Here is a 17,890-nt window from a genome sequence, read left to right as displayed (position 1 = left end):
AAGACAGTGTTTATTGTGTCAATGTATATAACGTGAAACCTGTAAAGAAAGACCTGATGGAGCAGGATCAGCTAAGTCCACAGCAGCATAGTTATGTGTGCCCAAACTAATGTGTTTTTGGATTGCATTTTCCACTGAGTTGTGAGTGTGGGAATGGATGCTCAGCAGAAATATGTGAAGGCGTGTGTGATAGCACTTTCTTAAAAAAATGACCAACTGTCTGGAGGTCTTGAAATGGAGATCAGTAGGTGTTGAAATTACCAAAATACTACGCAGGACACTGACTTAGATTTTCTGCACCCCATTTCCCCATATAAAATGTGTGCATTTCCTGTTCTGCTGTGATCCCAGCCATACTGCATTCCACCATGCTTTCTGGAGAAACAGCTGCAGTTTATTATAGTACATTAATTTTGGAGGATGACCTTCTTGCAAATGCCAATTTACATGATTGGCAAATGGTGTGACAAATTATTTTATTGGTTCTGATAGCCATTCAACAACCAAGTATCCTGTGAAAGCAAAGTTAAAGACTAAGATGGAATAAGTGGTCTTTTACTGCAATACTCAATGTTCATTTGGAGCAAAGCTGCATTCTTACACAGTTGAGATCAATATGTTAATTCATGATATGAATGAAGTTTGTTGATTTATAAACCTGTTCATGAGTGTGCAATCACAAAAAAAACCAATTAATCATATGTTGAAGTGTGTTCTTAACTGTGATCAGAAGGATACCCCTGATCTCTCTCAATGAGCGACAGGTTGTTAACGAGTTTTGAGAAGATTTATAGCTCAGTTTGAGGTTCTGGATATAGGTTTGCTCACTGAGCTGTACAGATTGGATTGTTTTGTGTTCCAGCTGTTATGACACTCTCATAGTCAGAAGAGAGCATTGAAACTAATTGGTGTCTCTCCATAGACTATACCTAGTAAGAAGCTTGGAAAACTCATTAACAGTGCCTGAAATTTCTGTAAAATTAGATAAACATTAACCATACATAAGGTACAGTGACTAGTTTTGCCTTCAATTTTTTTTTTCACAATGACTTAGAACTACTAAACTTCAGAGAAGGGCCAGTATATTTTAAAATCTTAACCTTTGATGGTATTCTCGAAATATATATTTCACTCTTGGAAAGAAGATTGAGTGGGAAATAATCTTTGATTTGGGCGTTGCGTTCACCAAGATTTATTTCTAGCAATGAGAAGGGCAGCACGGTGGCTCAACGATTAGCTCTGCTGCCTCACAGCTCCAGGGACAATTGGAGGCTGAACGTTCCTCATTGTTAACACCATGATTGGGAGCTGTGGCTGCTCCACATAACACTCAGCTGCACAGCCTGAGGAGAGGACTTTGGGGGGGGCGTAGTGTGAGAGAGGGACTCACTGAGATCTTTGTAGAGAGAGGAGGAAAACTTCATCAAGGTAAAAATCACACAACACCAGGTTATAGTCCAACAGGTTTAATTGGAAGCACTAGCTTTCGGAGCGATGCTCCCATTGGTCTATAACCTGGTGTTGTGTGAATTTTAACTTTGTACACCCCAGTCCAACACCGGCATCTCCAAATCATGATTTCATCAAGGTAAGCATCCTTGAAAGAGGCTTCGCAGTAAGGTTAAATCAACTAGGAGACAGTGAGGTCTGCAGATGCTGGAGATCAGAGTTGAGAGTGTGTTGCTGGAAAAACACAGCAGGTCAGATAGCATCTGAGGAGCAGGAAAATTGACATTTTGGGCTGGAGCCCTTCATCAGGAATGATCAGCCTGAGGATCATTGCTGTGTCACTAAAATACATGAGTGGAGGAGAATGGACCAATGGAATGGGGGTGCAGGGGAAAAGGAGACAAGGGCTGAAAGGTGACATTCAGTGCACTTCTTCCCAAAGCTGGTCCCTTGACCCACTGAGTGCCTATTAACATTGGACATGCTCCACCCTCCATGGGGCCACAGTGTTTGCTGGGCAGTCTTTGTGTATCTGTGAACTTCATGAGGCACCACTGAGCATGGGTGGGTCCAGGGCTTGAGATAATTTCTTGGGTCAAGTATCCCTGCCAGTATGATAGATTCTGAATGTTTCACTATCAATGCACTCATGTAATATATATCAGGAAGACTGGTTTGTTGTTGAGACATATGTGTTGACATTTATTAACAATACTGCTTACATAGACTGGTTGCTCTGCCTCCTGATATCAATATATACCACATGCACATGGTGGTCTGACTGAAGACAGCATACTGACTCCAGTGCACAGAGAGTGGCTAACCATTGTATACCTTTATACCAGAACAGTACATTATACTTACATATATTTGTCTTAAATGTACAGAATGTATGTAATGGATATTATTTAATCAACTCGTTTAGTGATGTTGTGACACAACTCTGATGCAGATGGAATTTGAAACCAGGCCTCCTGTCTCAGAGATAGGGCACTACCGCTGCACCACAAGAGCCGTCTGAAACTGACTAGTAATGCAACCGGTATAATTGGTGTCAAATACCTCTGAGTGACACTCCACTGCTTGTTGGACCAATCCCAACTCCAGTTTAATTAGGGACATTTTTCCAATGCTGAGGGCACTCCCACATAACTCTCCCCCACCCTCCCCAGATGCTTGCTCTGGCAGTTTCAAGTAAATTCTGCCCATTCTGTAGATAAAAACAATGACTGCAGATGCTGGAAACCAGAGTCTAGATTAGAGTGATGCAGAAAAGCACAGCGCGTCAGGCAGCATCCGAGGAGCAGGAAAATCGATGTTTCGGGCAAAAGCCCTTCATCAGGAATAGAGGCAGGGTGCCTGTAGAGTGGGGAGATAAATGAGAAGGGGATGGGGCTACATTCTCGCCACCCGCACCCCCCTCTCATTTATCTCCCCACTCTACAGGCTCCCTGCCTCTATTCCTGATGAAGGGCTTTTGCCCGAAACGTCAATTTTCCTGCTCCTCGGATGCTGCCTGACGCGCTGTGCTTTTCTGCACCACTCTAATCTAGACTCTGCCCATTCTCTGTCAATAGGTAGACATTATTATTATAACCCTGGAAGAAACTGCACGTGAAAGATAACAGTAGAAGTATCTTCACATGTCACATAACATGGGAATAAACTATCTAGGAAATGCTACAGAGCCTAGCATGCCAGAGTGAGACCCCTCAGCCACATCAGACAACATTGATTGTCATGGTGCAGACCATTGTCAAAGGAGATGGATGACTGCTAAAATAATAATCTGTTATTGAGGTAATGAAATACTGCTCTTCCTGAAATCACAATACTTCAAAAATCGTAGATAGCAGAAAGTACAAAGTGTGAAGGAGTCAGAGAATAAATAAATACTCAATTTTCAATGTAATATTCAAAGCTAAGTCAGTGAAAAATGTTGTTCTAATCATTAAAATGTTCACATATTATCCATGCTTAATTTTTAGTGAGATCTGTGTTGACACAACCTCTACAAAACACTGGGATGACAATGTTGACTTCAATATTTGGTATCTCCATAGATATACACACAAGCATAAGTTCAAATCACAGCCTTAGTTGCAAATTGAACTCAATAGATACATGTTGCTGCTCATCAGTTGGGTTTCTTGTGTTCTTGAAAAACACCTTGTATTCATTAAGTCTTCCACTGTTATAGTGGTGTGGCGGTAGCAACACTAACACTGGACTGAGAGGCCTGTGTTCAAGTCCTACCTGTTCCAGAGACGTGCAATAAAATCTCTGAACAGGTCGATTAGAAAAATCGGTTCAATAAAAGTTTTGAAAGAAAATAGTAAATTAAATCCTGACCAGTTAACCTCTATGAACCTGATTAGATAATCCCTGGGGTTCAATTAAAGACAGTGGAGAACTTTGAGGCTAAGAGCATTCAGCTGTGTTCCTGAAAAAAAAGCAAAAGCTTTCATAGGTATTTGTGCGCACCTATAGGTCATAATGCTGCTAAAGGCAGGAAAAAGGAGCATGTTGAAAGGAGGGTTTGAAACTTGAAATTCAGCTCTAATATGTCCTTGTATTGAAACATGCTAAATATAGATAGTAAGTGAAATATGGGCAACAACTTTGATGGACAGATGGGTGGAACTTAATATTGACCTCAGGCCTGCTATCTTTGATTTGATTTGTTTTTTTTATTGTCACATATACTTAGATACAGTAAAAAGTGTTGTTTTACATGCTCTGCAGGCAAAGTGCACCAGGGTAGCAGAACAGAGTGCAGAATGCAGTCTTACAGCCACAGAGAACGCGCAGAGAGAGAGGTCAGCATTTGAGAGGTCGGTTCAAAAATCTGGCAACAGCGGGGAAGAAGCTGTTCTTGAATCTGTTCATACATGTATTCAAACTTTGATATCTTCTGCCCAACGGAAGAGAGTCTAACCCAGGGCGGGTGGTTGCATCGAGACAACTGGGGGGAGACCTACATCACCTCCAATGGGAAAAGCGCACCACAATGTTTTACTTTCTAGTTTGCTGTCTATTAGAATACCTCAGAGTGATTGAGTGTTTTCCCTGCTTAATGATAGAATTGTTGTTGGAAGTCTGGGCATCCTCTGAACTTGCTGCCAGAAGAAAAATAATATTGAGAAAGAAAACATCCACACCACAGAGATTGTTTTCCTGGGCACATTTATTTTGAGATCAGTTTCAATATTGCCATGGAATCCAGACCAAAGAGAATTTAGTTGCCTCGGAAATATTGTTCATGTTTATTTTGTTCAAGCTTTTATACTTCAAGGCCATCCCAAAGTAAGCATTGTCTTTTCTGTCCTTTCCTTCACTGTAATGGGATTTTAAGAACATCGGTAGCAACGCAGATAAAACTCAAAATTGGAAAAAAAACTATTTTGGTACCATGTGCAACCACTAAGAGTTTCCCTGTTATGTATGATATAATTACTTTTAAGTTCTCCTAAAATAAATAGGAGTTCCTTACTGGCTAAGTTTTGTACTAGTTTTCCATGTCCATAACAGTGGGAAAACCTTTTCTTCATCAATTTCACAATCATGACTAAAAAGTTTCCTCCAATTCATCAATCTGGCTGCTTTAGGTACTTCTCAGCATACAACAAATTGCAATAATTGAAATTATACTACATTATGAAAACAATGAATAATGAGATGTCTGGCAATTGTTTTGTATTATAGAACTTCTATCTACAAGGCTGTATTAGACCAATGTCGTTTTATTGCAATCTAAAAGCCAAACTTTTAATAGTAAAAAATCTGACAAGTAACTCGTCGAAATTCAAACCAGTTTCATTTGCGTTCATTTCAAAGTAGTTCAATAAACCATTGTATTTAGATTTTAAAGTTGTTCTCTTTCAAAATATTTGGAATATGACAAAAATGGTGAAAGAATTTGGAAAAGCATATGTTACTTGTCAGTTTTATAAATTAGCAGTGAGTTTATCATTTTTAATAAATGAATCTTGTTCCTCCAGGTACATTTTGCTTTAACCAATTGAGCTCTTAGTGTCTTTCATTTGCAGCATACTATTGCCATGTTTTCAGTGCTACAGTAAGTTCCAAAATTAAGATATTCAATATGTTTTGGGAGGGAAGCTATATTATCAGTTAGCAGGTGTTAGAAATGTTTTGATTATTTCATTTTCTTCTCTTGTCTTTCCGTGGTTATACACAAGTTGCTTTCATTTTGTTGATGAGAAGTGTATTTGACCCTTAAAGACTCGTGAGGCTATCGTTTTATACTTTCATTTATTAAAGCAAATGCTGTGTGCTTTTTGTTTTACATTGTGGCAATGGTTTTTTTTTATCAACTGTGTGTTGTATACAAATGTCAACATGTTCGACTCAGCTAGAGTTCACCAGGTATCTGTCTCTTTTATTCGAAAATTTCGTCATCGGAACCCTGGCAATGTCTGTCTTCTCTGTTCTGCAGAAATGTTGAAGGAGTTGAACCAGCAGCGCAGAGCGAAAGAGTTTACAGACCTGAAAATAACTGTTGAAGGCAAAGAGTTTGAAGTCCATCAAAATGTTCTAGCTTCCTGCAGCTTATATTTCAAGGAACTGATCAAAAGGTTTGCCTTCCTCAAGCTGTGATCTGGTCGGTTCTTTTGTAGGGTTCATTCGTGTAGCTTTCCTCTCTTGCAGGGTTGTGAAGATAGATCCTCCTGTCACAGGGCCAGTAGCCATTCTTTCTATCATTTCAGATGAATGTATTTCTAAATTGAAACTAAACCCTGGTTCATTTGCCTATTATATTTTTGATTAATAGCTGCTTCAATTTAGAGTGAAGAAATGAGAAGTTCCATGACTGAGGATCCTATTTATTTGACAAAAGCTTTCTTTTTGGAGACTTCTTTGTTTCATTTTAAATGACAGAAAAATATTATACTTATTGAGTTCAATCCATGTTTAAATTCTGCTGTTTGGGGAAAGATCATTTTCAATTATCAGCAGTAATTTGCCAAGAAATATATTATTCCTGCATCTGCTTACCAACAGAATTGTTAGAGTGCTTTTTTAACATAACTAACTAGTTCTATCTAACCATTGAAGCCCTTCATTTGCAAAAAGCCTAAAGGATTGTGGCAGATTAAATATTCCAGTTTTGCAAAATTACATATATAGCAAGTAAATTAAAGTATGTGCAAAGTAAATAATTACATTACAGAATGTCACACTTCTGTTTGGTTTGAACATATTTATAACTTGGGTTTAATATAATCTGTTATGAAATCATTTATGAATTGGCAAATGTTGATATATAACTAGGAAAAAGGCTGAGCGTAATGCTGATTATAAGGATCTTTAGCTCTGTGCTGTTACAATGTAAATGGAAATGATGGCTAAAAGGATTTTTGGTTTTAAAGGATTTGTAATTTGCAAGCTATTTTTCATTTTGCTTAAACTTCTATTAATTGTTTCATTAAATCCATGGGCATTGTTCCATGCATAAGTTGAACAAGTAACTTCTTAGAGATTGCACGACATTAGTTGAAAGTATGATTAGGGAAAATGCTCCTCTGTTAATTCAATATATGGAATTTAGTATTTATTTTTGGTTTATGTTCTTAATATAGTGAAGTGAACTCTCAATTAGCTGTTTTAAACTCAAGTATCATTGAGTTTAGATTATTGGAGCATGCTTGATGTAGCTAAAATAATGCTTCTTTCTCAAAGTGTATTGCAGAGTAGATTGCTAAGGGATTACGTGAATTTATACCAATTACCTTTCATTATCTATTGATAAAATAAACTGTATTATTATTTCTAGAATTCCATTTTAAGCTTAATTGATGGAAAATGTGTTTTCTGTATAACTTGAACATTCTTTCTTCCAACTTAACTTTATCATACAGGCTATTTACATGAGTCAGTTATTTATTAATATGTGAGGCTGTTAGTAAACTGAATAGAACAAGCAGTGATGTTTAATCATTTTGAGTTTGGGACTGGTTAAAATTGAAATCCTTTCATACAGTTGATGTTGATTACTCAGACATTTCAGTCGAGAGGTTACTGTTAATTCAATTCTGTTATAATATTTCAAAGCTCTGCTTTTATTTTACACAATATGTTATGAATTTTAAACACATTTCAGTGTTTTTTTTAAGTACAATTTTGCAGTGATGTTTTTATGATTCCTGATATAAAGCATTAATCTTTGAACATTTGTGCAGAATCTGTGCATGTCTGCCTTTGACATTTCCAAGCTGTAGGATGAAAAATAGGAAAGTTTCATAATTATCCCCTTTTATTTACCCTGCACATGTCTTAAGAAAGATGTGTCATCTGAAGGGGGGTGGGGGGGGCGGAGGGGGGGGTGGTGGATGGAAATCATGTCTAGTACTTCTTTGTGGTTTTTGCTCATATAGCTTTGTGAGAGTTAGATATCCTGTCAATCCTGCCATGCTACAAACAATCCACAATCCCAATCAATTCTGCTCTTTTGTCCACATGAATTAGTTACAGTTGTTCTTCTATTAGGAAGCATTTCTGTATGTATTTTTCACTTTGTAAAATTGGGTCCATACTTTCTCCAAGAGTGATAGTATGCTCCTTTTAGTAACACTTTTTCAACTGTGATCACTTTAGAAAAAAATGTTTTGATGTCTCTACATTATCACTCAAATTGTGTGATTTTAAAATCAAAGTTGTAAAAAAAACTTAGATGCGCATCCATAGAGCAATCAATTGTGGGACTAATCTCTAAAACAGCAACTTTGAAAATATTACCAGACAGAAATTTCAGTTCTTGTCTGGATCTCTTTCCTCAAGGTTTTGCCCAAGATCCCAGAACCCATAGGAAGAGAGGATAGTCAACAACAAGTGTGGGACCACTTCGTTCTCTGTTGACTGTTCTGCATGCCTGTTGATTATTCTCCCTAAACTAGAGATGAGAGTGAAGGATGAATTGTTTTCTCACTTACTTTCTCTATTACCTCCTGGAATAATCATATTTGATTAGCTGAATGTGTAAATTACATTGAATTTTTCCACTTGTATTGATGAGTATGATGTATGTCATGACTCAATTTATAATGTGTTGGAACTAGATGCATTCTTAGGGTTTCCAGTGCTCACTCCATTATAGTCTGCAACCAATGTGTTTTCAAAAAGCATTAATGTAGTCTCAAACAGAATCAGAAGTTGCTGGAGAAACTCAGCAGGTCTGACAGTATCTATGGGGACAAATCAGTTTGGAACTAGATCAAGTCTGATGATGGGTCATTAACTGTTTTCTGCCCACAGATGCTGCCACACGTTCTGGGGTTCTCCAGCAATTTCTACAACTGTTTCAGATCTCCAGCATCGTCAGTTGTTTGTTTTATCTTAACGTAATCTTTCACTGAAGAAACATTTATCTTTTTTTAAATTTTACATGGCAATGATATTTCTTGTGTAGCAAAAAGCCTAAAGTCTCTCGCATAAAGATTAACCTTTCTTTCTCCGAAAAGGGAATCAAATCTATTAAATGAATACAGATTATTCCTCCAAAACGTTCCCAAATTGTTGCATAAAATGCTGGAAAATCCAGGGTATATATTTACTAACAGATGGTGCAGATTCAGTATGTAATCAGCAGGTTCCTGTGCCCATCTGTTCGCATTATACTGTCTGTAAGACTGCTTTCACATTGTTGGAGCTTATATATGAAAAGTGCAGTTTATTTTTTTTTCTACTCTCTTCCACTGACAGCTTGCTGCCGTAGGCTGTTCAATAATGATTTCTTGTTCTCAGTGTAGATAATCTCATGGTGCCTAGAAAATCATTCACTCCAAAGGTGTGAAATACCAAGTTGAAAATTAATTTATAGCGTCAGAATAATGAATCCTGTAACTTAAGTTGTAATAGCCTGACAGTTTTGCTTTAATTGCATTTTTACTCGATTAGAATCTCAAATCAAACTCCATTATTCATCTGGCATCCATTTTGGCTGACCCTGCACAGAGGAACTCGTGGCAAGAATATCCCCTGTATCAAAGTTTACGGCATGTCTAGATGATGGCACTCTTTTGTTCAATCCATGACAACATCATGGAGGTCATAAATTCTCCATGAGCATGTGGATTTTCTTTCTAGCTGTGGCATGAAGGTTAACTTGATCAGTATCAAAACAAACAAAAGCCTGCCTTAGGTTTCTGTTCACTCAATCACTAAGTCTATCATGTTCTACTTCACTGAAACTTATTTTTCTTAGGCACTGTCCAAGAATTTCTGACTAAAACTATTTCAAAGTTACCAATTTCCAAAAGGATTGTAGTTCCTGCCACCCTATCATGTGGATATGACGTATTTCAGAACATTATCATATTTCAAACCCTTGAATCCTGTGTCAGCATCATAAAGATTTATATAAATAAACAATTAGTGCTATAATTAGATTACCATTTCACCAATTCGATGACCAAGCAACATAGGTAACTATGTGATTGTATGGTTTTATATTATTGTGAATTGGCGAACTGAAAACTATGAAAAGTTAAAGCCCATTTCAGCAAAACTACAGGTCAATACCTAAAAGTTCACTGCAACAAGAGTCTTCTAAATGAACTTCCACAACATTAATGATAGTTATTGCTTGAATTTATCTTGCAGAGAAAATACATTGTAGGGCATTTGTATTTTACGGCAGCAATGATGTGAAGGTGCCGGTCTTGCACTAGGGTGGACAAAGTCAGCAGTCGCATGAGACCAGGTTATGGTCCAACAGGTTTATCTGAAATCACAAGCTTTCCAGAGCATTCCTCCATTGTCAGAATTCACAATGCTAAAGTGGAGGGCCTGGCTCAAAGAATAAATTCTGTGTCCAGTGATCCTACTCCACTAGCTACCTGACGAAGGAGCAGTGCTCTGAAAGCTTGTGATTTCAAATAAACATGTTGGACTATAACATGGTATTGTGTGACTTCTGACTTTTTATGGCAGGCCAGAGATCAAAGCATAAATAGCCTAAGTTTAATATTTCACTGTATTTATGGAGAATAATAGAGTGAGGAATGTTATGAAGAACTAACGTCTGATTTTCTCTTAACACTTATCATTTTATACATTGGGTTTCCCTCAAGCTTTTGATTTTGATACATTCATTTAAATAATGTGCTTGCATTGCAAAGGTAGCCTGCCCTGTTCAGCTTGGTCCCTGTCTTTGCAAATGTTAATTCACACCATTGGAGTGAGGGAAGATTGCATATCTCTTATCAAGTTCCATCAAGCAAAATCTTAAAAGGAAACTGTCCATTTGTGCATGTCTGATTTCTGGAGAATGATAAATATTGATACTAATCAATAAATGAGAAAGCCCTTTACAAAGGTAGGTCATGCTTTCAGGTAAATGTTATCCAGACAATTCTCCTGTAAATAGCCTGATTGATATATATCTACTCAACATGATCTGGGAAAAATAGGAGAGATTTTTCTTTCAGCAGTATGATTGATGTATAATGTTTCATTCTTAACCTAGTAGAAAACTAATGTTCTTGTACATTATTTATTATATTTTTGCACAGTGAATACCAGAAGCATTTTCATTTTTTGCATTTTTTTTATTAGTCAATAATTCTGCTGATTTTTGCTTACAGCATTTTTCTGACATGAATCTGAACAGATTCAGTCTTGCATGGGGGCATCAAAGTCCTTTGCCTTGCTTTCAATTATGCGTTTAGATCAATTCACTATTAATAAACAGAGAATACTTTGTCCACAGGATGTTGTGTGAATTTGAAAGAAAGGTTTTTAAAACTTCATGTTGCCTCTTACAGCACAAGGTTGAAGGTTGCAAATCCATTTTCTTCCTTTGAAGTGATGTAGCTCAATGAGTATGGCAGTAAATGGGTAATACTGTTTATACATTACTGCAAGAAAAATAATCAGAGAGGGTCAACTGCAGTTCCAGAATTCTACTGAAATAAAATAAGTGTGTTTCAGAGCACCTATTATGATTGTAGACAGAGCTGTCTTTGTTCTATTATGAAATATGAAGTTCAAACTTCACCATGCATGAAATGTTGAAATAAATTGCTCTAATATTTCCTTTGATGTCAGTTTTGAATTCGGTCTGACAAAATAGTGTTACAATTTTATGACTCCAAATCACTGTTGGATTTCATAGACTGAAAGTGACAATCAATGGTGGTGTTCAGGCTTTTTTTTTCCATTTTCAGCATTTGTGCCTGTGATGTAGGTTGTAGCTTTTGATAGCTATCACAAAGATGACTTATTGAAGTCCCTGACACAGGAGTCCTTTGAGGGAGTGAAGTAGTATTTACTGTTGTACTTGGCTACTCATAAGAATTGTGCAGTTCAAATCAACTCATCAGCTTTTGGGAATCCACATTGAGGAAAAATCTAATACTCTTGAAGTGTGTCAACAAGTCAGTCAGTTCAAAGAATATATGGATTATATGTTTGTCACAAATGGATGAATGACAAAAGTTACAAAGAATAAATGTTAAGGAAAGCTTTTTGGATGTCACTGTTTAATGGAAATAAAAATCTAGTACAGAATGCAGACTTCTTATTGAATACCATAAATATTTCAATTTATAGTGCCTAATGTTTGAAAATCTGTGGTCCTGGGTAGAGTGGCTCTAAAATGCTATGAATAAAAAGTAAATGTTAGTAAGCTGATTGAAAAAAAAAATCTTTCTCTGCTTTCCCAAATAACTAACGTGTGAATGTAGGCTAAATATATTTATATAACTTATGAAAATGTTAAGTATTGCAGTGGTGATAAGGAGAATCAGTAATATTGTTTTTTAAATTCTCAAATGTCAATTAAATTCAAGCCTTAAAATTACTCAAATCACAGTTTAGCATAAGTCATATCTTGCACACAGCAGGTAACTCTTTAAGGATTGAAGTAGTATTCAATGTTACATTTTATGTTATAGAATTTACAATTCATTTTCTTTCTATTGAAGGACCAATAGCCAAGATTAAGCTTTATTTACAGGATTGGAGTATGGACTACAACAGTCAATTGTGTTTGTTGTTTCTCATCTCCTCCCATAGTTCACTTGTTTTGTGCTGTCTAGGAGTCCTTTAATATGGCCTTCCTTGTGGATGAGTCATTGTTGTATTTGTCTGCAATTCATTTAGTTGATCAATTACATGTCCAAATGAATGTCTTGTTCCTACAAGTGAACTGATTCCATGTTCCTTCCTTCCTAATGTCTTCATTACTAATTCTATTCCATCTGCTTTAAATAAAATCTTTGCTTATTAACATTTATATATTTATTCAGAAAATCTCGCTGCAAAGGAATATATGGTTCTTCATGTTTCTGCATTTCCACAGTATTTGGCAATGAAAACTGATAACCAGCTCTTATAAATTCTGTGTATCTCAAAATCTGAATGATTTTTTTTGAAAATATTCAGTGTTCTAAGGGTTAAGAGCATTAATTATTTGAGAACGTATTAGAATTGAATTGAATTAGCTTTATTATCACGTGCTCAAATGAGGACAGTGAAAAATTCACAGTTGCCTCATTACAGTGTCATCTCAGGTACAAGAGTATCTAGTTACAAATACTTAAGATCAAATTCTTGGAAAACAAAAAAAAAATCCACTGGAAACTACTTGAGATCTATTCCATTCTGGTTTTAACTTTGAAAAGATTATTAATTTATGGCATTTCAACAAGTTGTGACACACAACAAGATAATAGGAGAGAATTTTATGTCCTTCCCATCCTCATCAACCAAAGTGGATTGGTACACAGGGCGAATGTAAGCTCAAGGGTCATGCCATTTGGTATATACCTGATGCTTTCACTGGTATTTTAGCAGTAGCAGGGGAAGCATGGATTTTGTCTGAGTCCATTGATCCTCTTAAGTAGCTACTTAATGACTACATAAGGTCCTCCTCACCACCACAGCTGTTGCTATTTTGGCTGTTGGGCTCTTTGCGAATTGGAAGGTTGTGGGTTGGAGACGATCTTTCTGTTAAGGCAGCCTGTGCCTACCCACCCTCACCCCCAACACTACCTATTGCTGCCTCCAGGCTGACTCCATTGAAACCCTCGATTTACCAGTGTCTCATTTTCTATGCTTCCTCATTGCTGGGACTGCCTGGAGTCCCATGAACAGGCACCTCTCTCAGTGGTACAGCTGGGTCATTGAAATTGACCAGTTCCATGGTCAGCTGTTCTTGAAGGTGGAATTTCTTCCCCAGATGACAGTGAACTTGGTCAGCCAGGAAAAGGTGGGTTTACCTCCGACTTTTAAGATGGGGGGAAGACAAACCTTTGTCTCATCATAAAATTCTAGCCATAAGTGTTTTTGATTGACAAGTTGAATCGTGCTGACAAATTCACCAGTTTCAAATAAGTCTGGGAAAACAAAATTCTAGAAAAAGATCAGCCTGATTGATATTAAGGCTAATTATATGATGTTCTATTCTGTCCTTATAATCAAGAGGATAATATAGATGCATTTATGAGACTGGAATAAATTGTACAATATTAGAATAAATGTGTATAATCCCTGACATTAGTCAGACCATTGACAACAATTGTTGCTCACAAGTATAGAAAAGATCTTTTATAATCCTTGATTTTAACTGTATTCACATTTTAATTACTACAGCCGTTTTACTTTACAAAATTGAACATGCCTTTGTTATAGTACTGTCACATCATTAATACAGCAGATCTTGGAATTTCATGACTGATTAAAATTACATAGCTCAGTTATGTTTTGCAGCCTAGTCATGAGAAGTTGGACTCTGTTATCTTAACACAAATGCAGATGTCATAATTTCACAATTATTGAATTATACAGGCTATAGTAAGTCATGGGGAAAAAAAATTACAATTTGATCATGGCTGAGGCTTTTCAATTCCTAATCTTTCACATTTGTGAAATAATGGCAGTGTTACATTGCTACCGATGTGATGTTCTTTATCCATTCCAGACATATTAATATAACCTTTCATTGCAGTTAAATTATTCTGATTGTAAGATGACCATCGTGCAAAATATTGGCATTCAAATACTTGATGTGGTTTTTATCAACTTTCTCTGCAAGTAACCCATTTAAAATAAACAGATTATCATTTCAGCTAAAATAGCAGAAAGAGAAATTTGACACAAGCAAGTTTTGTACGCAAACATTCCTACTGGTCATAATTTCGAGGCTAAGTTCCATCATTTATTGGACAATCTGAAATTTTGGGGTATAATTTTAATCTGTAATTATTTAAAAGTTTTATTCCAGGCTTTATTTTCATTCTACTTATTAATCATATTACTGCAAGTGGAGATGCTGGTATTGGACTGGGGTGGAAAAAGTCAGAAGTCAAACAGCACCAGGTTATAGTCCCAACAGGTTTATTTGAAATCACAAGTTTTCAGAGCGCTGCTCCAAAAGCAGGCGATTTCAAATAAACCTGTTGGACTATAAACTGGTGTTGTATGACTTCTGGCACATCAAGTAAGTTCTTGGTGTTTTTATCATTTCTAATTATCTGATCAATCAGCTTTTCATTGGCTGTTAAGCTTCTGGGAAAGACTGAGTTTGAGAATGGAGCTAACAAATGCCAGTTACTGGGCCTCACCATGATTAGCACTGCTGCCTCACAGTGCTACAGACCTGGTCAACTGTCTGTGAAGTTTGCACATTCTCCCCGTGTCTGCATGAATTTTGTCTGCGTATTCCGGTTTCCTCCCACAATCCAAAGATGCACTGGTTAGGTGGATTAGCCATGCAAAATTGCCCATAATGTCCAGGGATATGCTGGCTAAATGGATTAACCATGGGAAATGTAGGGTTACAGAGATAGGATAGGAGGTGGTTCTGGATGGGATGCTGTTCAGAGGGTCAGTCTGAAGTCAGTAGACTGAATGGCCTGCTTCCACATTGTTGGAACTCTATGATTTTTTTTTTAAATTTGCTTGAATCAAGAATTCTAAAGTGTTGACCTTGATTTTTTGCGTCAACAAAGAAAAGCAAACTCTTAGGCTCCAAAGAGCATTTTAAGTTGGATATTTTGAATTTCTATCCTGTGTTCCTCCTTAAAACAATTTGCTTTAGTACTGCATGGTTTTTTTAAAGATTATGCATGAGTGCCTGTTCTATTTTTTATAAATGTTTGGTTATATCTTACTATATTATTCATAATTCACAACCCCAGTTTGACCCCTGACCTGTATTTTTCTTGTATACTGATATATTAAATTAGACAGCAAATAATGCTAAGGTTTGCAAGGGTACAATTGTAAATCTGTTGCTCCCTTTCCTTTTTGGAGACTTTTCCTGTTCAGAATCCACCGCCCCCACCCCATCCCTCCCCTAAAAAGCATCCACCATGGGAGTTGGTGGGATGGTTGGAGCATCTCTACTCTTCTGTTTCAAAAAAAACCCACTCATCAATTTATAAATAACAAACAGCAAGTACTGCACTGCGCGGGCAGTGTGATAAGAAACCAAGAAAATCAAAAACTAAAGAGGGAGAGCAAGGATGGAATGTTGCTGAATCAAAATAATGTTTGAGGGGAAGGCAATGCACTGCTTCCCCCCACCCCCCACCCCATGGTGTTCACCTTTCTCAAAAGGCTTCAGAAGGAGAGAATTTGGCTCTTTTTTTCAAAAACTCCGCCAATGAATCCACTAAAATGAACTCAGGCTTATTCTGAAAGTGCATTGGTGGAAGTGTGAGAGAGAAAAATTACCAATTTCTCTCAATGTTGCTACTCTTCAACATGTAGCATATACTCTTTCGTTGTGATGGTATTCATTGATATGGTAGATGCATTTATGTCACCTCTCACTTGTCTTCACCTGCAAGTATTTTTAATTAACCTGGTCAGGTAGACCCCTGGAGCTGGGACTTGAACCTAAGTCTCCTGGCTCAGAGGTATGAACCGTAATCAACCTGCCCAAGCTATTATTACACAGCTCTAAGAATAGGTGGGACTTGAACCTGAGTCTCTCAGGAAACACCCTACCATTGTACCACAAGAGGACCCTCACTCAGCCTTGTAAAAAAGTCCAGTCAGCATCACTTGCTCTCAACCAGCTCTGTGCCTGCTGTGTTTTTGAGAAAACAGTGATGCAGTTGCAATGTTACTAGACTAGCAAACCAGAGTTCAAACCCACCATGACAGATAGTGAATTCAATAAAGAAATTCTGGATTTCTAAACAAGTCCCAACAATGTCCATGTCACCATTATTGTTCGTCGTAACCCATCTGGTTTATTAATGACCTTTAGGGAAGGAAATCTGTCATCCACACCTGATTATGGCCAGCAACATCCACTTCTTGTGGAAGTGTTTTTGACAATCATCCTTCATACCATTGTAATAACCACACAAACACCAGTATCCCATCACCAAGGCACCCTTTATTTAGCGTGCACAGTACATGGGCTCTGAGCAGCCAGCTCTGTGCCAGTCCCGAAAGTGAGGAGACTCTCTGAGACGCCTGTTTAATCTGTCAGTCAGGGATCCCTAACTGGCCCAGGTTAACAGCCCCAGTCAGGGATCTCACATTCAACTAGATCCACATGGCCAACCTTGTCTCAGTCACTGTAGCCATGGATACAGTTCCCCTCATTCATCAATGTGAGAGATTAGATCGTGTCTGTGGATCTGTATCTCTTACCATTACCAGGGTATTCTTTGCACAGCGGAGCTTGCCTTGCACCTACAATAGCACCAAGCCAGTGGAGTGACTCTAATCCATTGGGAAAAGGCGTTCTCAGACTCCTGTTTCATTTCAGAAGTGCACCAAGGTAGAGTTACAGCTGGCTGCCTACACCCATTGGATGTGCAGAGACTCTGAGGGCAAGCTGAAAAATTTGAATGTGCAGTGTTTATCCCTTCCTTCGCCCTTTCCTCATGAATGTTTTGCAACCTTCTGGCTGCTACTCTGCAAAACCAACTGGATTGCCCCATGACCAGACTTCCAAGTCCAATCTGTACATTATCTATGGCTCTGTTGGGAGTGGCTCTGTGCTGAACCTTCCTATCTGATCTGGATGATTCCAAGCTGGAAAGGAGCCATACAGGAAAATTCACTGTATTTTCTCTAATCCACCCCTGTTTATTCAATGTGTCTAAACTGAGATTTGTCAGAGAGTTTTTATTTTTCCAAACACAGTTGTCACACATTGGCACCAAGAGATATACCACAGTGCTTTTCACTGATGGGACCTCTATGTGATACAATGCAATTGTAGAAATGCTTGAAATGTAACTACATTCTATCTGTAGAGTCATAGAGACATACAGCACAGAAACAGACCCTTTGGTCCAACCCGTCCATGCTGACCAGATATCCCAACCCAATCTAGCCCCACCTGCCAGCACCTACCCATATTCCTCCAAACCCTTCTTATTCATATACCCATCCAGATGCCTTTTAACTGTTGCAATTGTACCAGCCTCCACCACGTCCCCTGGCAGCTCAT

General features: G+C 37.6%; 1 protein-coding gene across 5 annotated transcripts in view; it reads left to right on the top strand.

Moving 5' to 3' along the window:
- Positions 1–17,890, top strand: part of LOC140466698 (kelch-like protein 29) — a 388,797-nt gene that overhangs the window by 275,581 nt on the left and 95,326 nt on the right. For all 5 annotated transcript variants that reach the window (XR_011955268.1, XM_072562189.1, XM_072562205.1 and 2 more), the window contains one exon: positions 5,909–6,047. Coding sequence is in view for 4 of the 5 variants with exons in the window: in XM_072562189.1 (XP_072418290.1) it covers positions 5,909–6,047 (139 nt within the window). In the remaining variant the exon portion in view is untranslated. The remainder of the gene's footprint in view (positions 1–5,908; positions 6,048–17,890) is intronic.

Source organism: Chiloscyllium punctatum, chromosome 3 (genome assembly GCF_047496795.1).
Source record: "Chiloscyllium punctatum isolate Juve2018m chromosome 3, sChiPun1.3, whole genome shotgun sequence".
Lineage (NCBI taxonomy): Eukaryota > Metazoa > Chordata > Chondrichthyes > Orectolobiformes > Hemiscylliidae > Chiloscyllium > Chiloscyllium punctatum.
This window is presented reverse-complemented; position numbering and strand designations above follow the sequence as displayed.